Source organism: Natrix helvetica (genome assembly GCF_964273705.1).
Source record: "Natrix helvetica genome assembly, chromosome: 1".
Lineage (NCBI taxonomy): Eukaryota > Metazoa > Chordata > Lepidosauria > Squamata > Natricidae > Natrix > Natrix helvetica.
In genome coordinates, this window is record NC_138548.1 from 344,851,107 (window position 1) to 344,871,497 (window position 20,391).

The 20,391-nt window shown below is 46.9% G+C and overlaps 1 protein-coding gene across 3 annotated transcripts in view; it reads right to left on the reverse strand.

Annotated features, from left to right (window-relative positions):
• The window catches only part of ABCF1 (ATP binding cassette subfamily F member 1), a 53,361-nt gene that overhangs the window by 21,076 nt on the left and 11,894 nt on the right, over positions 1-20,391 (reverse strand). For 2 of the 3 annotated variants that reach the window (XM_081971575.1, XM_081971576.1), the window contains exons 5-14: positions 19,652-19,689; positions 17,773-17,892; positions 12,926-12,988; positions 12,728-12,808; positions 11,055-11,135; positions 10,042-10,116; positions 8,752-8,859; positions 7,174-7,260; positions 1,409-1,531; positions 388-488 (exon numbers count right to left, since the gene is read on the reverse strand). In XM_081971575.1, the coding sequence (XP_081827701.1) occupies positions 388-488; positions 1,409-1,531; positions 7,174-7,260; positions 8,752-8,859; positions 10,042-10,116; positions 11,055-11,135; positions 12,728-12,808; positions 12,926-12,988; positions 17,773-17,892; positions 19,652-19,689 (877 nt within the window). The remainder of the gene's footprint in view (positions 1-387; positions 489-1,408; positions 1,532-7,173; positions 7,261-8,751; positions 8,860-10,041; positions 10,117-11,054; positions 11,136-12,727; positions 12,809-12,925; positions 12,989-17,772; positions 17,893-19,651; positions 19,690-20,391) is intronic. The other variant, XM_081971577.1, reaches the window with a different exon arrangement.

The window sequence follows — 20,391 nt, forward strand, 5'->3', positions numbered from 1 at the left end:
TATATAAACGATGAAAACCACTGTGGGCTCTGCAACCTCACAGAAATTTAATATTGGATACCTACCGTGTTTCCCAGAAAATAAGACAGAGTCTTATTTTCTTTTGACTCCCAAAATAAGCACTTGGCCTTTTTTTTCAGGGAGGTCTTATTATTTTTGAGGTGCAGGAAGTGGCAAATGCGGTCCCCTCATGGCTGCTGCTGTGTTGCAATATTTTCAGGGAGGGCTTATTTTTGGGGAAGCAGGATAGTCCTCACAATTAGTCCACTAAAACATGGTCTCACTATATTATTAGGGCATACTTAAAAAAAAAAAATCTGCTTCACAATACTTTTGTTCAGGAGGCATTATAACATTTGTATAATCATTGTAATAAAATACACCTACCCGTTCGGGCCCACCAAGCCATATCGACGCCCAGCTACAATATATAAATCTGCATTGACAAACAATTCTTTTCCGTGAGCTGAGATGCTAAACTTCTCCAACTATAACAGAAAATGAAGAATATTAGAGGGGTTTTCGGAATTTTTAAACCTATTTCACCCACTGGATCTGAGGGGGGATTTTTTTGTTTTTTGTTTGTTTTACTCTGATGATTCCAAGGTTGCATTTTATTGTTTTCACCCATCTTAGGGATCAGCCTGAAAAAATATTTGTGACAAAGTGCAGAACACCATCTAAGCAATGATGCCACAATTTACCTGCACTTACAGATAATCCTTGAGTTTACGACCACAATTGAGCCCAAAATTGTATGTTGCTAAGTGGAAACATCCCATTTTATGACTTTTCTTGCTACATTTGTTAAGTGAATCATTGCTTTTGTTGTTAGTAACACGGTTGTTAATTGAATCTGGCTTCCCCGTTGACTTTTGCTTGTCCGAAGGTCGCAAAAGCTGATCACAAAACATTGCAACCGTCATAAATATGAACTAATTGCCAAGCATCTGAATTATGATCATATGACCACGGGGATGCTGCAGTGGTCGTAAGTCTGAAAAACAGTCATAAGTCACTTTTTCCAGTGCCATTCTAACTTTGACCAGTCACTAAATGAACTGTTGTTAAGTCGAGGACTACCTGTACTCTTACGGAAGCAGACTGAGAAAAATTGAGAAATTATTACTGTTGTCACTTTTTAAAAAGTTATTTAAACGCATTTTTTTTTGAAAAAAAAAGACCCTTTTTAAAAAGGCAGAGCTCATTTATTTACAATCCTGAACATGCAGAAATCTACAATTCTCAAAAATATTAACGATCGCTTTCCTCTTGAGTCACAATGCCAATGAAGAGAAAGGAATAAAAGTGCAGCTGATACACAAAGCGAAGGAGACCAGCAAAATGGAGAAGGCTGATGAGCCAGAGAAGCAGAGCAGAGGGGTGTGTGGGCATAAAACTGGAATACCTTGATATCTGAGGCATTTTCCAACATGGCTTGTCTGGAGGTCATTTCCGCCTGGGACACTGAGAAATCGTTCTCAGCCGCGTTGGCTGCTTTCAAGGTTGCCATCTGCCGTTCAAAGTCCAGCTGGTGAAGCAAAGGAAGGCTCAAATCAGGTCACTTGACAGTTTCATGGGATATGCTGCTTTCCAAGACATCTTCTCTCTTGAAGATCAGATGTTAAAACTGCAAAATGTGCCACGTTTTTACTCTTGTGAACTGTTTCACAAATAACTTTTGGTTCAGGAGGCATTCTAGCATTTGTAAAATAATTGTAGTACAAAAGATACCTCCCCATTTGGACTCACCAAGCCATATTGGCGCCTAGCTGCAATACGTAAGTCTATTTGTGTAACTGCCCAATTCATATAATTGGACACCTTATTTTTCGGGCAATGTGCATCCAGTATAAACAAACAGGGAACAATAATTATAAGTAAAACACCAGACAAATTATAAAAACATGAAGCCTATAAACAGTGTATCAGACAATGAATAGTTTGACACATTCCATCTTGCAAAAGACAGGCTCATCTATTGTCCTGACCCAACATCTGGGCAAAAAAACTCATTTTTAAAACTTTCCTGAAGGCTAAGAGGAACATCTAAATGTGTGTGTGTGTGTGTGTGTGTGTGTGTGTGTGTGTGTGTGTGAATTCCAAAACGGCCGTTGACTTACCTGAATGGTCCTTCTATGTGCGCTGCAAGGAGAATCCAAGCATGGGTTAACCTTGTCCATTAGCCTAGAGACTGAGTTATGAAATTGTTGGCCACGCCTCCTCTGACTGGAAGGGTTCAGTTTTGTATGAAGGCTCAGCCGAATTAAGAGATGTAGATTTTGTTATCAGTTCAGAATGCAAATGAGGTAGTCCGACAAATGAGATAGTCCGACAGTTCAAGACAGGTGTCACGTCCCGAATCCCCCTGGACCAGCCGAAGCAAAGGTGGGGAAGATTCTCCTCGCAGCGCACGTAGAAGGACCGTTCAGGTAAGTCAACTGTTGTTCTCCTGTGTGCTGCTTAGGGAGAATCCAGGCATAGGACATGCCAAAGCAATAGAATTCAAGGACGGGAGCCAGGCTGGTCAGGGGTCTGAGATGCCGTTAGAACCCTCTGAAGGACCCGCCGCCCAAATGAGGCCTCTGCTGTGGCAAACACATCTAATTTATAATGTCTGACAAAGGATGACGGCGATGACCATGTTGCTGCCCTGCAAATCTCCTCAACCGAGGCTTGAGTGGCCCAGGCCGCCGAGGTGGCCGCGCTCCTGGTGGAATGAGGAGGGATGCGCCTGTGCACAGGTCTAGATTGAGTCTCGTACAATGCATGCTTTCAGCCAACGTCCAATGGTGTTGGATGACGCTCTGTTCCATGGTTGATGGTTGAAAGGAAGGGAATAAGGCTTCCGATCTTCTGAATGAAGCGGTTCGTTTCACATAATGGTGAAGTGCCCTGCGAACATCAAGATGATGCCATTGTCTCTCCCTCGGGTGCGATGGCCACAGACAGAAGTCCGGGAGAATGATCTCCTGCGCTCGGTGAAACCACGAGTTGACCTTGAGGAGGAATGTCGGATCCAAGCGATGACCACCCTGTTTCGGTGAAAAATACAGAGTTCCTCACGGACCGACAGGGCTGCCAGCTCCGACACCCTCCGGGCTGAAGTAATGGCTACAAGACAGGCAGTTTTAAGGGTCAACAATCTGAGTCTAACTGAGGGGAGGGGCTCGAAGGGCTCCACGGTAAGAGCCTGTAGTACTAAAGCTAGATCCCACGTGGGATAGCGAAGGATGACTGGGGGTTTGAGGTTTGAAGCCCCTTTGAGGAATGACCGTACCCGTGAATGGTGAGACAAAGAGCGCCCATGTCCGCCGCCGATGACCGTTGATAGAGCAGCAACCTGGTGACACAGAGTGTTGGGAGTAAGTCCTTTATCAATACCCGTCTGTAAAAACTTGAGTACTTGCGCCACAGAGGCAATGTTGGCTCTGCGGCCCACCCGCAGAAGGCTCTCCAGGTGGCCTCGTAGATCCGTGTTGTAGATAGATGTCGAACCACCTGGATCATTTTTATGACCTTAGTCAAAAACTTTTGTTTGATCAAGATCTCCCTTTCAAGTGCCACTACTCTGACCGGTAGGGAGCACAGATATGCGGCTATGGCTGCCAATAGCTTGGTAAAGGTGCGCAGGGCCTATGAGAGGCCGAATGGCAGGGCCTTGTATTGAAAATGGCAGCCCGCAAAGTGGAACCTCAGGAATTTCCTGTGTGTCACGTGTATGGGCACATGCAGATAGGCTTTCTTTATATCGATTGATGCCATCAGCTCGCCTTGTCTGATGCAGGTCAGTATGCTCTTGAGGGACTGCATCTTGAATCTTTGGTATTTGATGTACAGATTCTATCTCTTTAAATCTAGAATGGCTCTCCATTCTCCTGAGGACTTGGGGACTAGGAATAAGATCGACTAGAACCCTAGCCTTTCCTGTCCCTGGGGCACTGGTTCTATGGCGTCGATGGATAACAAGTGTTGGATCTCCTGGTTCATGAGACCTTGTTTCACCTGACACCTGGGGACGGGACACTTGATGAAAGGTCTCGGGGGGATGGAGAGAAACTCTAGCGTAAGGCTTAGCCTCACGGTCTGCACAACCCAAGCGTCTGAGGTGGTTTCTGCCCATCGGCTTGCAAAGGCTGACAACTGCCTGCCAATAGGCCCATTCCTTTGGGAGTCACGTATACTGGCGAAAAGACCAGTTGTTGGCACCACAAAATGGCCTCCAGGCCTGTGACTGCTGCTGGTTCTATTGTCTATTCCTGTCCCGGATCCCTGACCGGTGCTGAGCCCGGTCCTGCCTCTTTATGTATGGCCTATTATACTGGGGGACATAAGGTACTGTTGTGAACCCAGAATCTGTGGCCTGAAAGGGCTGCCTCCTGAAATAAGGCTGGTACCTTCTATCAGAACGTCTATTGGTAGATGGAAGAACCTTGCGTTTATCTCGTTTCTATTAAGATGGGATCCAAAGCGGTCCCAAACAAGGCACCACCTTTCAAAGGAGTCGAAGCTAAGCACCATTTAGATTTTATGTCCGCCTGCCAATGGCGGAGCCATAGGAGGAGGGGGGAGGTGACATTGGACGCTATAGCCTGAGACGCGAATTTAGTCGCGTTACGGGTAGCATCAGAGGAATATTCCAGTGCTGCGACCAGTTTGTTGATATCCTGGTGCAACCGCATATCCTCTGGGGCAACCCTGGCTTGGAGTTGTTTAAGCCACACCAGGGATGTCCAGTTGAAAAAAGAGGCCGCAGCCACGGACCGTATTGCCCAGGCAGCCACCTGGCGAGTCTTATGTATCATCAATTCGGCCTTGCGGTCCTCACCCTTGAGCCCCTCCGACAGTTCGGATGGCACTAGGGCTGGAGAGGCCAAGGCAGCAATTGGGGGATCTATAGTGGGGAACTGAAGAATTCCATTTACCTCAGGGGTCAAACCATATAACTTTCTGTCGCTATTGCTGGGCGGTGGAATTGCAGCAGGTTGTGTCCACTGTCTCTGTACTACATCTAAAAATAGTTTAGGCAATGGAATAATATCCTGCTCCTGAACCTGTTCAGCGAAGAACCGGTCAGTGGAGTCCAGTCCTACTGCCGCACTGGCTTGCGTGGAAGAACCGCCCATATTGGCAGTGGTCTTGGCCTTATATAACAAAGATTTAAACAGCGTAGGACGAAATAACCCAGAGAAGGAAGGCTTGTCTTGCCCTGGGCCGTTGTCATCAGAAAGTTCCAGGTCACCCAGGTCCTCCTCCACGCCCAGGATAGAGCCCTCACTGTGAATTGAGGGAAGCGGGGACTGAGGATCCTCCTGGGAAACAGTTGGATCCCTGGGCAAAGTGGAAGGTGTGGCCCATTGTCCCCTACGCTGGAGTTCAGCATCTACCCCCTGCATTATGGCCACAGAGATCATGTCTCTGAGTTCTGGTGGGATACTTAGAAGGTTCCTCGGGCCTCAACCCAGCTGCGGTGGGTCTAAAGGAGGCCGACGGTGCCGTGCACTTGACCCTCCAACATGTCTGAGAGATCAGGCAAGGATTGAGGCCCCAGAACCACATCCCCTACAGGTAGGCCTTGTGGCCTAGGAATATCAGGAGACCAACTCTGAACCCCTGTCAGGCTGGGCAGTGAAGCAGATGGGGAGGCCTGCACCGTAAGAGCTGGTGGTGACCTGTTGGAAGTGGAGGTGGTCTGAGGCTTAATCCCCTTCTTATTTTTCTCTTTGCGCCCTGTGACTCTATCTGGGGGGGCAGATGAGGCGCCTGCCCTAGTTTTGCAGGAGGTCCTGGTGACTGACCTCCCAATCCTATCACTGGTCCCGGGCTGAATGGGTGGCAATGAGGGAGAAGTCACTGCCCCGGAATTGTTCCCAGCCTCCAAGCAATCTGCCATTATCAGTATTAGAAAGCTCACTCAGATAGACTAACGAAGATTCGTTCTGGTATCAGGCCTTCACAATAACTGCACAGTGAAGCGAGAGACAACACGAGCTGCAGAACTGCACCGGATGAAACCTCGTGCGCAATGGTGGCCCGCAATCAGAAACAGTTAACTCCGCCCTCAGGTGATCTTGTGTCACTCCATTAGGTGCAAAGAATCCAGCCACTACTTCGGCCGGTTCTAAAAGGGCGCGAAATTCAAACGCCTCCAAAATGGCCCCCGTTCCAAACATCGTCGGGAGCAATGAAAGCTCCGCCGCCGCTTTCCCTTGCGGCAACAAGTCGCGGCGGCAGCTGTAGCGCTGGTGGCAGCTGCCAAACGTGCTTTTCTACAATTAAGCCGATTGTGCTTGAGCTGGCAAGCTCAGCGGCAAGGTCATTCACATTGATTTACAGATAAGCCGGTCGCGCTTGAACAAGCAAGCCCAGCGGCAAAGACATTTAATAAAGCGAGGGAACTGATCGCGCTTGGTGAGCGGATCGCGCCCGCGGTAGCCGACACGAGAGTGGCGAACCAGCTCTCAACTGCGGTGATTGGTAGGTGAAGAAGGCAAATTGCCACCATTCCGGCTGATTTAACCTTGAAGGAGCGTCATTAACGCGCTGAGAAACGGCCTGGCAAGGCAGTCCATTGGAACGGAACAGCCTATCTTAAATGAGCTGTAGTTGCCTAGAGGAAAGAAATATCACACTACAAGGAAAAAATACTTACAGTCAATAAAGGTTAATTTGTCTATTATTCTAGAGATAAAATTATACGTCTCTTCAGGATGGACTGAGTTAAAAAACTGAACCCTTCTAGTCAGAGGCGGCGTGGCCAACAATTTCATAACTCAGTCTCTAGGCTAATGGACAAAGTTCAGCCAGGCTTGGATTCTCCAAGCAGCGCACAGGAGAAAGGAGGAACTACCACAGAAGACACACACCTCCTAAGACTCCATCTGATAAGGAGGCGAAGCTACAGAGATCTATTTTTTTCATTTCCTCGTCAGATGGGATCTAGGGACTCATGTTTCTACTATAATTTCAAACGTCCCGCAATCTACTTTGGATCGATTTTACCACTGGGAGTTTATTCCCGATCTCAACTGCAGTGAGATTTATTTCTACCTTGTAAAAAAGGGGAGAAGAGAATAAGAGCATACAAAAAGAATGTGTGTTACGACTGCAGTCAAGCAAAGTCAGAAAAAGTAGGAAGTAACAGATGGCCTCCTCTGGAGGACCACATCTAACCTGTTTCTTGAGTTTCTTCTTCTCCTTCTTGCTGAGGTTTGCATAGGGATCATCCTCCTTCTTCTCCTCCTCTTCCCCCTCCGATGGCTACAGAGTTTAGAGAAATCCAGTTCATGATAGCCAAACATGATGATGTGGGGACTAAAAGAGTTTTACTGTGAAATCTTTGTGGAGCTTGGATGAGGAATTAAGCCCCATCATGTTGTCTCCGTCTCAATCTTACTTCAGTAGGCTGCTTGGACTACTTGGCTGTTTCAACTTCTATTAGGACCACAAGCGACACGTCTTAGGTGAGAGTGGAGACATTTCCATGCAATCTTTCTAATCTTACAAGAAAGTGCAGTGATTGCTAGGATTCCTGTTTAAATCCCAGGTTCAAAGAGCGACTCACTTGTACATGTAATAGCAATAGCACTTAGACTTATATACCGCTTCACAGTGCTTTTACAGCCCTCTCTAAGCGGATTAAGTCAGCATATTGCCCCCCCCCGCCCCTCCAATCTGGGTCCTCCTTTTACCCATCTCGGAAGGATGGAAGGCTGAGTCAACCTTGAGCCGGTGAGACTCAAACTGCCGAACTGCAGCTAGCAGTCAGCTGAAGTAGCCGGCAGTACTGCACTCTTAACCACTGTGCCAGCCATATAATGCTCTCTTCAGCAGGGAGGAATAACCCCTGGCAAATGGCGAGGGGGGCTCTTCGGGAATCTAGTGGAGTTCTAGTGCCTTCCTGAAATGCAACAAACCATTTGCCACTGGTATTTTATGATGGCCCAACTCAGTTAAGGTAAGCTCTGGCACACCCAAATAGAGAGAGTCCTTCTCCAGACGAAAGCTCTACCGTGCAAAGAGCAAGAACCAGCGGGGAAAACTAAGAGCTTTATGGAGCAGCGAAGGCTGCCCTGCTATCTCTAGCATATCTAGGTGCCCCAGAAACTATTTTTCTGTAACAGGTTCTGAGTCCCTGTAATGGAAAGGACTAAAATAGCCCTTTTATTTAAAAATATATATTTTGGAGAAATTATAGGAGCAGAAGCTTAAAATAATATCCTTTTTTATTTCTCAATAACCCTCCCCCATCCCTCACGTGACCATGCACAAATATAATAAGACATTCACCCCAGTTCAATGATTGACGTGGGTGGAGAATGAAGGCAGCAGTGTCGGCTCTAGAGCATTCAGACAACTGAAATCCCTTGCAGGTCAGGTTCCTGAGGGCTGCTCTTCTTCCCATGTATCCCACGCTATCCCATCATAGGTAAGAAGGGGTGGCATAGAGGAAGCCAATGGGTTCCTACTTCACCATACAGCAGAGTTCCCCAAACTTTCTGGGTTGGTGTCCCAGAGCGGGGGAGGAAGAGAAGAAAAGAGGGGATGGTTCTGTGGGAGGGGCAGGCCCATTGCTCGTGCGAGTGGGGCTGAGAGCGCTTGCGATGCTCACACAAGTGGGATAATGTACATATGCACGCACCAGCCAGCCAGCCAGCCATTAACACGGACTGGTTACGAATAGGCCGCAGACCGGAAGTGGGCTGTGGCCCACAGGGTGGGGACCACTGCCATAGAGAACTGGATCCTTACCGGCTGGCTGCCCTGTTTGGATTTCTCATTCTCCTCAGTGAAGTCCTCCTCTCCGTCATCTTCTTCCTCATCATCTGTCTCTTCTGCCTCTAGAGCGGCAAACATATTCTGCAACGATGAAGAAGCCAACACCAAAGAAAAGAATACGTTATACATCACACTGGAAAGAATTTCTCATCTGCTCATTTCCAGCAACTCCACAGGTTACGTCATAAAGACCAGCACAGATTGCATACAGGTGGCCCTCCATTTACGACCACAATTGAGCCCAAACTGTCTGTTGCTAAGCGAGACAGTTATGTGAGTTTTCCCCCCTTTTACGACCTTCCTTGTCACAGTTGTCAAATCAATTGCTGCGGTTGTTAAGTTAGTAACACAGTTGTTAAAAGTGAATCTGGCTTCCCCCTCCACTGACTTTGATTATCAGAAACCAACAGGGACGGTCACAAAAGGTGATCATATCACCCCGGGACAATGCAACTGTCATAAATACATGCCAGTTGCCAAGCACTCAAAATGTAATTGTGTGACCGTGGGGATGCTGCAATGGTGACGGGTGTGAAAACCGGTCATATCACTTTTTACAGTGCTGTTGTAACTTTAAATGAATGGTTGTAATTCAAGGACTACCTGTAGAACAGGGGCCTCCAACCTTGGCAACTTGTGGACTTCAACTCCCAGAGCTCCTCAGCCAGCTTTGCTGGTTAAGTTAGTAACAGGGTTGCTAAGAGAATCTGGCTTCCCAGTTGACTTTGTTTGTTAGAAAGTCACAAAAAGGGGATCACATGAGTGTGACACCACAACCATTGTAAATATGAACCAGTTGCCAAGCGTTTGAGCCATGGTGGCGCAGTGGTTAGAGTGCAGTACTGCAGGCTACTTCTGCTGACTGCCTGCAATTTGGCAGTTCAAATCTCACCAGGCTCAAGGTTGATTCAGCCTTCCATCCTTCTGAGCTGGGTAAAATGAGGACCTGGATTGTTGGGGACAATAGGCTGACTCTGTAAACCGCTTAGAGATGGCTGTAAAAGCACTACGAAGCGGTATATAAGTCTAAGTGCTATTGCTATTTGGATTTTGATCACATGACCATGGGATGCTTCAATGGTTGTACGTCAAATGGTCACGAGTCACTTTTTTCAGTGTCATTCTAACTTTGAACGGTCACTAAACGAATTGTTGTAAGTTGAAGGACTACCTGTAACTCAGCAGAAGTGAAATCTCTTGCATTCCCCATGCAACCGTCAAAATTGGGCCTTCTGGCTTCTTCGTTAGATTGTGAACACGTACCTTGGCTGGCTGGTTCTTCTTCCCTTTTGTTTTCTTGGTATTTTCTTCAGATTGAGCAGCTGGTTTGGCTCCAACCTAGCATGAAAAATCAAGGAAATGGGCATAAACATTGTTAAGCAAGAGAAAGAAAACAAACATGCAACAGTAATTCCAACTCTCTCCCAGCTTTGCAAATAATCTGTTGGAATAAACCCATTAAAAACCATCAGCCTACTCAGAAACTAGGCAGCATCCCTCCTTAAGGGGGGAAACTATTTTTTAAAAATTCAAAATAGTCTACTTTCTGCTCATCATGGATGAAAGCACCCTATCATCTGTCCCACTAGATCAGGGATGGGGAACGTTGGCTCTTTTATGGCCCTTTTATTCAGTGTCTTCACAATTCAAACAGTCATTGAATGAGAGCTATTTTCCAAGGCACCCGAAGGCCAGACAAGGAATAATGAATGGAAACTGAACAAGGAGATATTCAACCTAGAAATAAGGAGGAACTTTCTGACAGTGAGGACAATCAATCAATGGAGCAGCTTTGCCTTCAGTAGTTGTGGGAGCTTCATCACTGGAGGCTTTCAAGAAGAGCCTGGACTGCCATTTTTCAGAAATGGTGTAGGGTCTCTTGCTTGGGTGGGGAGTTGGACTAGATGACCTACAAGGTCCCTCCCAACTCTGTTAATCTAATCTATAGAAATTGGTAATCAAGGACTATCTGTATTCTGGTTTCCGGGATAAGAGAGAATAATGTCACAGAAATGAAGTCTTCATAGTTGTTACCCATGGAGACTGAATTGGGGAAGACTTAAGAGAGCATTTCCTATTTAGATTAGTGTTTCAATATTTAGGCTCCTGTTCTGGCATCACCTGGAAAAGATGGGGACCAAATCCTGAATTCTACCCAACTGAGCTACTTTGACCATCCAACAGGCAATCCCAATCAGAACTTAGTTAGTGATCTATCCATTAGCTGCTTTCTGTGGACTTCAACTCTCGTTTTCCACATTCCTCTTCTCCTATACCTTAGGTTTTTCCTTGGGCTTGGTTTCTTCAGCTTCCTCCTCGTCACTCTGAGCCAGGGTGGCAAATGCTGAGCCTCCTCTCTGAAAGTAAAAAAGGGAGGGATAAATACATATAGAATAACACAAATCCCATACAATAAGGGGGTAAAAAAAATCTATTTTTATATATAACATTTCTTTCTGTGCTCTTCTGGAGGCAAAAGTGATGTATGCAGGGCAGTAACAGGTTCGCTGCCCCGTTGCTGGGTGGACGTGGGCCAATGGCCTCGTACACCACGGGGTGGGTGGTGGAGAAGGGGGCGTTTTTTGCCCTCCCCAGGCTCCCAAGGCGTTCCTCCAGTCTCTGGGAGGGCGAAAACTGCTTCCCCTGGGCTCTGGAGGCCCTCCGGAGACCTGAAATAGGCCCATTTCTGGACTTCGGAACCTCGGGTAGGTCCGTTTCCCCTCCCCCCAAGCCTCTGCATGGGCCCTGCACTTACCTGGCATGATGAATGGGCATGATGACTCCTGGGAGGGGTGGAGCGGGGTGGGCATGGCCAGCCAGGATTGGCATTTAGGGGTTCGCCGAACTGGGCAGAATCCTAGTTAGCGGATCGCCCAAACCCGTGCAAACCCCCAGCAGCCCACCCCTGGATGTATGTATGTCAGAATCTGCATTTGTGTTTTTGTTTCTCCTTCCTGATAGGTACTGAGTCTCCCTTGGCACAGAAACTGTCTACCATCCAGCCTGTATAATGGCTAAGGTCCTAGTTTTCTCACATCTTTTTTGCAATGGTATGCATATGTGTGTTTGTATTCTCATTTGAACTGTTTGAGAGCCAGTGGTTAAGGCACCAGGCTAGAAACTGAGCGACCATAAGTTGTAGTCCCATTGCCAAGCTGGGGGATTTTGGGCTAGTCACTCTCTTTCAGCCAAAAAAGGAGACAAGGACAAGGCTTCCCAAAATCTGTCAAGAGGACTGCAGTCACCTGGAGTCAAAACTGACTCAAAAGAAATGGGGGAGGGGGGGATTTACAGTGTGATAAAAAAAATACTCAATTCCAAGGGTATTATTTCAGCTGCATGTTCTTCTATGTTTAAACTAGCAAATTTGATCAGCCTCCTTGACAATATGGTTGAAAATTAATTAGAAAAGACTTATCAAGGTAATGTGCTCCAGCTTACACAAACTAAGACACATTGAAAGGGGTCTATGACAACTCGCCATGGGACGAGAGTTACCCTAATATCAAAGAAATGGTGAAATAGAATCATTGAAGAAAGGATGAAAAAAGGAGGGACAAAATGATGAAAAAATAAAATACTTTTAAAATTATATTAAATAATTAAATTGAATTGTTGAATTGTCCTGCTGAGAGTTGTCTCATTCCACACGGAAAAGGAATACTAATAGCAATACCACTTCACAGTGCTTTACGGCCCTCTCTAAGCAGTTTACAGAGTCAGCATTTTGCTCCCAACAATCTGGGTCCTCATTTTACTGACCTGGGAAGGATGGAAGGCGGAGTCAACCTTGAGCTGGTGAGATTCGAACTGCCAAATTGCAGACAGCCGGCAGTCAGCAGAAGTAGCCTTCTAACTGCATTCTAACCACCAGGTAGCAATACTAAGCTACAAGACTGACCACCAACATTGCACATCAAGTATGAAGGATACAACTGAAGCAACAAACCTGTTGTTTTCCTTTGTTCTTCTCGTTCTTTTTGCTTTTCCACTTTGCGTCTTCCTTATCCTCCTCCTCCTCCTCCTCTTCCTGAGTAAGAGAGGCAGACATTCAATTTCTGTTCATTTCTTCCAGTGAGAAGAGGAATATAACAACTTACAAGGTTGTAAGTTGAAACTACCTGCATTTCAGACAATCCAGACTGACCTTTTGTTTGGTTTTAGAGCCTTTTTTCCCATGTTTCTTTGTTTCTTCATCACCAGGGGCTGCCTAGAGAAATAAATTGGATTTTGATTATTTCTGACCTGATTTTACTTAGAAAAGTGCCAGAAAGTCATCCCTGACACTCATGCTACATAAATGTCTGCAAGGTAAAACTTTCCAAAAGGGGGGGGGGGGGGGAGAAGAAAAACTGACCACCAGAACACCCACACATCTGCAATTTCTTCTATTAAGAAAAAAGAATTTATTTTGACTGTTGGGAAAGAGCCAGGGCTTCATTATCACTGCCTAGGAATTTGGAAAAACAAATCTCATCTCCACTGACAACCCTTTTGCCCTTTCCATAAAACAAGACTTTAAAGTAAATGCTTTCAAGAAACGGTAAAGACCAAAGAAAACCAGATAGGCGACAAAATTAAACAGAGTCCTTGACTTACAACCACAATGGTGTTCCCAAATTTCTGCTGTTAAGTGAGTTTTGTCCCATTTTATGACTTTTTTTTTTGCCACGGTTGTTCAGTGAATCATTACAGCTGTTAAGTTACTAACCAAGTTGCTTGTCAGAAGGTGGCCAAAGGTGATCACATGACCCTGGGACACCGCAACCGTCATAAGTATGAGCCAGTTGCAAAGTGATCGTGTGAGCAAGGGTATGCTGCAACGGTCATTTCAAAAACAGTCGTAAGTCACTTTTTCCAGTGTTGTTGTAAAAGAGCGGTCACTAAACGAATGGTTGTAAATTGAGGACTTCCTGTGTATTCTTGCTGTGCTCAAAGAAGCCCTCATTAGCAAGAACTTACTGTAGCCCTCAGCCTTCACACTTTTACCAAGATTTTTAAAAGGCTGCATTCAGGCATTACAGCGAGCTTTAAATCAAGGGAAAAAAAATATACGGTAGTTGTGCAACAGCTGGGCTCACAGACACCCCCCCCCTTTACTTTTAGATCTGGCAACATACAACCTTACTAATTGAGTAATAGGGCAATAAAGCCCCCTGCCCTACTTCCAATCTAGCGTGGGATCCATTATATCAGGGGTCCCCAAACTTGGCAACTTTAAGACTTATGGACTTCAACTCCCAGAATTCTCCAGCCAGGAGAATTCTGGGAGTTGAAGTTCACAAGTCTTAAAGTTGCCAAGTTTGAAGACCTCTGCATTATATCAAACGGCCTCTTTGCTATTTGGCCAGGTAGAAAGCAGTGGTGGGGCCAATCAATGCTGCATCTTCTGCATTGTTGGCAGGAATAGAACAGCATGCTGGTCTACATCTCCACTTCATTGCTACATTTGATGAGGGATTTGGGGTTTTAGCAACGACGGTTAACCAGGGAGGGTAGCCTGATTTATAACTGCTCTGGCAGAATTTTTGAGTTAAAATGATCCCTTCCTTCCGTTCTTATAGACTAGGGTCGTAAAACACGGGGAACTCTTAGTGACCCTTTTAAGCTTTGTGAACTCAATTGCTACGGGACTTCGAATGGAGTCCAGGGTACATGCAGAACTCTTAAAAAGATCAGCAAGCATACAGATATTTTTTTCTGCGGCCATGTGGCATGGCTCACCCCACCCGTTACACCTTGTGTACCACAGGTGGTATTCAGCTGGTTCTGACCGGTTCTGACAAACCGGTAGCGGAAATTTTGAGTAATTCAGACAGCAGGCAAATACCACCTGTGACTGGCCCTGGCCCCGCCCCAGATCTCTTCAATGCCTCCCAAGTCCCAGCTGATGATCTAGATCTTCTTTTGTTGCCCTGCACAGGAGAACAGAGCTAGAAAGCAGGTTAGTGTGGTGGAGAGGGAATGGGCATTTTGCAGTATCGTTCCCCCAGAAGTGGGGAGGGAATGGGGAATTTGGCAGTATCCTTTCCCCAGGAGTGGGGAGGGAATGGGGATTTAGCAGTATCCTTTCCCCAGGAGTGGGGAGGGAATGGGGAATTTGGCAGTATCCTTTCCCCAGGAGTGGGGAGGGAATGGGGAATTTGGCAGTATCCTTTCCCCAGGAGTGGGGAGGGAATGGGGATTTTGCAGTATCCTTCCCCCAGGAGTGGGGAGGGAATGGGGAATTTGGCAGTATCCTTTCCCCAGGAGTGGGGAGGGAATGGGGAATTTGGCAGTATCCTTTCCCCAGGAGTGGGGAGGGAATGGGGAATTTGGCAGTATCCTTTCCCCAGGAGTGGGAAGGGAATGGGGATTTTGCAGTATCCTTTCCCCAGGAGTGGGGAGGGAATGGGGAATTTGGCAGTATCCTTTCCCCAGGAGTGGGGAGGGAATGGGGATTTTGCAGTATCCTTTCCCCAGGAGTGGGGAGGGAATGGGGAATTTGGCAGTATCCTTTCCCCAGGAGTGGGGAGGGAATGGGGAATTTGGCAGTATCCTTTCCCCAGGAGTGGGGAGGGAATGGGGAATTTGGCAGTATCCTTTCCCCAGGAGTGGGGAGGGAATGGGGAATTTGGCAGTATCCTTTCCCCAGGAGTGGGGAGGGAATGGGGAATTTGGCAGTATCCTTCCCCCAGGAGTGGGGAGGGAATGGGGATTTTGCAGTATCCTTCCCCCAGGAGTGGGGAGGGAATGGGGAATTTGGCAGTATCCTTTCCCCAGGAGTGGGGAGGGAATGGGGAATTTGGCAGTATCCTTTCCCCAGGAGTGGGGAGGGAATGGGGAATTTGGCAGTATCCTTTCCCCAGGAGTGGGGAGGGAATGGGGAATTTGGCAGTATCCTTTCCCCAGGAGTGGGGAGGGAATGGGGAATTTGGCAGTATCCTTCCCCCAGGAGTGGGAAGGGAATGGGGATTTTGCAGTATCCTTCCCCCAGGAGTGGGGAGGGAATGGGGAATTTGGCAGTATCCTTCCCCCAGGAGTGGGGAGGGAATGGGGAATTTGGCAGTATCCTTTCCCCAGGAGTGGGGAGGGAATGGGGAATTTGGCAGTATCCTTTCCCCAGGAGTGGGGAGGGAATGGCGATTTTGCAGTATCCTTTCCCCAGGAGTGGGGAGGGAATGGGGAATTTGGCAGTATCCTTTCCCCAGGAGTGGGAAGGGAATGGGGAATTTGCAGTATCCTTTCCCCAGGAGTGGGGGGGGGGGAATGGGGAATTTGGCAGTATCCTTCCCCCAGGAGTGGGGAGGGAATGGGGATTTTGCAGTATCGTTCCCCCAGGAGTGGGGAGGGAATGGGGAATTTGGCAGTATCCTTCCCCCAGGAGTGGGGAGGGAATGGGGATTTTGCAGTACCTTCCCCCAGGAGTGGGGAGGGAATGGGGAATTTGGCAGTATCCTTTCCCCAGGAGTGGGGAGGGAATGAGGAATTTGGCAGTATCCTTCCCCCAGGAGTGGGGAGGAAATGGGGAATTTGGCAGTATCCTTTCCCCAGGAGTGGGGAGGGAATGGGGAATTTGGCAGTATCCTTTCCCCAGGAGTGGGGAGGGAATGGGGAATTTGGCAGTATCCTTTCCCCAGGAGTGGGAAGGGAATGGGGATTTTGCAGTATCCTTTCCCCAGGAGTGGGGAGGGAATGGGGAATTTGGCAGTATCCTTTCCCCAGGAGTGGGGAGGGAATGGGGATTTTGCAGTATCCTTTCCCCAGGAGTGGGGAGGGAATGGGGAATTTGGCAGTATCCTTTCCCCAGGAGTGGGGAGGGAATGGGGAATTTGGCAGTATCCTTTCCCCAGGAGTGGGGAGGGAATGGGGAATTTGGCAGTATCCTTTCCCCAGGAGTGGGGAGGGAATGGGGAATTTGGCAGTATCCTTTCCCCAGGAGTGGGGAGGGAATGGGGAATTTGGCAGTATCCTTCCCCCAGGAGTGGGAAGGGAATGGGGATTTTGCAGTATCCTTCCCCCAGGAGTGGGGAGGGAATGGGGAATTTGGCAGTATCCTTCCCCCAGGAGTGGGGAGGGAATGGGGAATTTGGCAGTATCCTTTCCCCAGGAGTGGGGAGGGAATTGGTAATTTGGCAGTATCCTTTCCCCAGGAGTGGGAAGGGAATGGGGATTTTGCAGTATCCTTTCCCCAGGAGTGGGAAGGGAATGGGGATTTTGCAGTACCTTCCCCCAGGAGTGGGGAGGGAATGGGGAATTTGGCAGTATCCTTTCCCCAGGAGTGGGGAGGGAATGGGGAATTTGGCAGTATCCTTTCCCCAGGAGTGGGGAGGGAATGGGGAATTTGGCAGTATCCTTCCCCCAGGAGTGGGGAGGGAATGGGGATTTTGCAGTATCCTTCCCCCAGGAGTGGGGAGGGAATGGGGAATTTGGCAGTATCCTTTCCCCAGGAGTGGGGAGGGAATGGGGAATTTGGCAGTATCCTTTCCCCAGGAGTGGGAAGGGAATGGGGATTTTGCAGTACCTTCCCCCAGGAGTGGGAAGGGAATGGGGATTTTGCAGTATCGTTCCCCCAGGAGTGGGGAGGGAATGGGGAATTCGTAATATCCTTCCCCTGCCATGCCCATCAAGCTACACCCACCAAGCCACACCCACAGAACCAGTAGTAAACATTTTTGAATCTCACCATTGAAGTGTACCCATTACAAGGGTGGGCAACATGTACTACTGAAGCCTGCATCACCTTAAAAGTGACGCCTAGAAGAACCATATATAACACAGAAGGAGCTGCCCGTCTTCCCCAAGGCATTTTACCTCGGATAATTGTTGTTTTTTGACACAAAAACCATTTTCTTTTTCTGACCCTTTCCCCGCATAGCAGGGCGAGACCGACAGGACTGCTTGCAATATTTTCAAAATGCAGCTAAAGGCCACATGAAATAAGGCTGCTCACCCTGAATCAGGAAAATTAACCGTCAAATCACTCCCATTAGATTATTCCCAAATGCAGCTCACCTTGTTGCTCTTATCCCTATCAAGTTTGATGGGCTTTGATATTTCTTCTTCTTTTTCTTCTTCCTCCTCCTCCTCCTCTTCACTCTGCTCCTGGTTCAGGGCAGCGAACACATTTCCTCCCTGAAGGTGACAAAGTATAAGAAACCTAGTATGAAGAATATCAAGAACCAGGTAACGGAACCTCCTCATCAAGACACCAGAATAAAGTAACACCATTTTTTTTCAGGCCACAGAATCGGTTAGTCTTTTTTAAAAACAAAAACCAAGTATCCTCTGATCAAGACACAATAGTCTAGCAACAGAAAATTAGTTGAATTCCCACCCACCATTTTTTTTTCTTAGTTACTCGTGAAACACCATCAAAGGAACATAGTCTGACAGGACTCCGTTAGTAGATGCCTAGGCATTGGGTTAGGAATATGATCTGAAGCACTTTTCTTTGCCTAAAGACGTAACGAAACCCTGATCATTAAATGGCTCACAACCTCCAATAAGATCATTATCTTAATGAATTACATGACTTAATAATTTTCAAATGATTCATTTCTGGGCAAATTATTCAGTTACATAGGAAGCAAACCTACTAATTTAAATGAGGGGTTGAGCCAGCTGGGGTCCAGCAATATCTAAAAGTCATATTCAATTACAATACAATAGCAGAGTTGGAAGGGACCTTGGAGGTCTTCTAGTCTAACCCCCTGCCTAGGCAGGAAACCCTATACCTTCTTAAAGACTTCCAGTGTTGGGGCATTCACAACTTCTGGAGGCAACTTCTGTTCCACTGATTAATTGTTCTAACTATCAGGAAATTTCTCCTCAGTTCTAAGTTGCTTCTCTCCTTGATTAGTTTCCACCCATTGCTTTTTGTTCTACCCTCAGGTGCTTTGGAGAATAGTTTGACTCCCTCTTCTTTGTGGCAACCCCTGAGATATCAGAACACTGCTATCATGTCTCCCCTAGTCCTTCTTTTTCTTAAGCTAAACATACCCAGTTCCTGCAACCGTTCTTCATATGTTTTAGTCTCCAGTCCCCTAATCATCTTTGTTGCTCTTCTCTGCACTCTTTCTAGAGTCTCCACGTCTTTTCTACAATTGTTTCAATTAAATTAATACCCATCTCCTTAAATTAATTATACCCATCCCAGTTTAACTTAATGTTTATTCTGATTATGTATCCACAATTCCTTCTAATCCTCTCCCCAGTTTTTTTCAACAGCTTCAAGGGCCATATAAACTGAAGTGTATCTTAGCAGTAAAATATCTGTTGCTGATGGAGCTGACACAAGCACCATCATGTTCACTGGAGGGAATAAGCTTCGAAGAACACCATAGTGTATTTTGCATTACTCGATCAATATATACGGAGAGCTAAAGCTTGCAAGTGTTGGTTTACTGCATCCAAATTCTGTTCTCATTCCATTTTCACCTCATTCTTGTTAAAATATTCATGATTGGGAGAGACATGGGAACAAGGTTAGACAATGAATAGGCATAGCAACTAAGTCAGCCAATGGGAGCTTAAACAGATCTGAGTTTCTGCAAAGAATTGGAAACAGAAACTTAAGTAAGAAGTCTGGGCATGGCTTAGCTTTATAAAGCAGTCTGCTGCTCTGAGAAGTAAACTAGCAGTTTGTCTGGGCTTGTATGCTGAAATGAAGCTAACTGCTTGTGTTTGCCTGTAACTCTTCTGCCTTGTGTTTACTTGGAAGAACCACCTGTTGGTATTGTACATTTATTCACCTATTCTTATTTATATAAAGAAGTTAATGAATCCAGCTGAATCAGTTATCAGTGTGTGCTTTCTGGAAGCGAATTTATGCAACAAACTCTGACAATTCTTGTCCAGCAAAGAAGTACTTTGAAAGCATCCAGGAACTTACTTTATTTTTCTTGCCTGCTTTGGCGACAGGAATGGGCACTGGAAGAGAAGCAAAAAAAAAAGAAGTCATACTGATTGTGATCTAGACACTGTAAGCAGGATCAAGCTCACAAACTCTAGCCCAGAGTTCCCCAAACTTTCTGGGTCAGTGGCCGGAGGGGGAGGGGAAAAGAAGGGATGGTTTTGTGGGAGGGGTAAGCGCGTGTGTGAGTGCACACACAAAAGCATCCGTTGCTTGCGCAAGTGGGGCTGAGAGCGCCCGTGATGTTTGCGCAAATGAGGATCCGAGCACCCAAAACAATCATGTGAGTGGGGCTGCGAGCCTGTGACGCTCACATGAATGGGGCCGTGACCACTTGCTTAAGTGGGGCCATAAGCCTCCATGATGCTTGCACGAGTGGGGCTGTGTGCATGCGCATGCCAGCCAGCCCCTCAAATTGCCTGCTTGTGAATATGCCGCAGCCTGGTAGTGGGCCGTGGCCCACAGGTTAGGGACCCCTGCTCTAGCCTTCCCCAATCAAAGTGCTTTGGACTACAATTCCAGTCATACCCCAACTGGCAGAGGATGGTGATCTTGAAGAACACATCTGCTTCTGGGACATCATGCAGGAAAGTGTCCCTCATCCATGAAACCTTGTGAGATCTCAGGCAGGAGCCTTAAAGTCTCTCCAAGGCCTCAGCCATTTGTAAACTTAAATGGTAGGAGGTCAACACCAGGTCAAGGAGTGTCGTAAGTGCTTA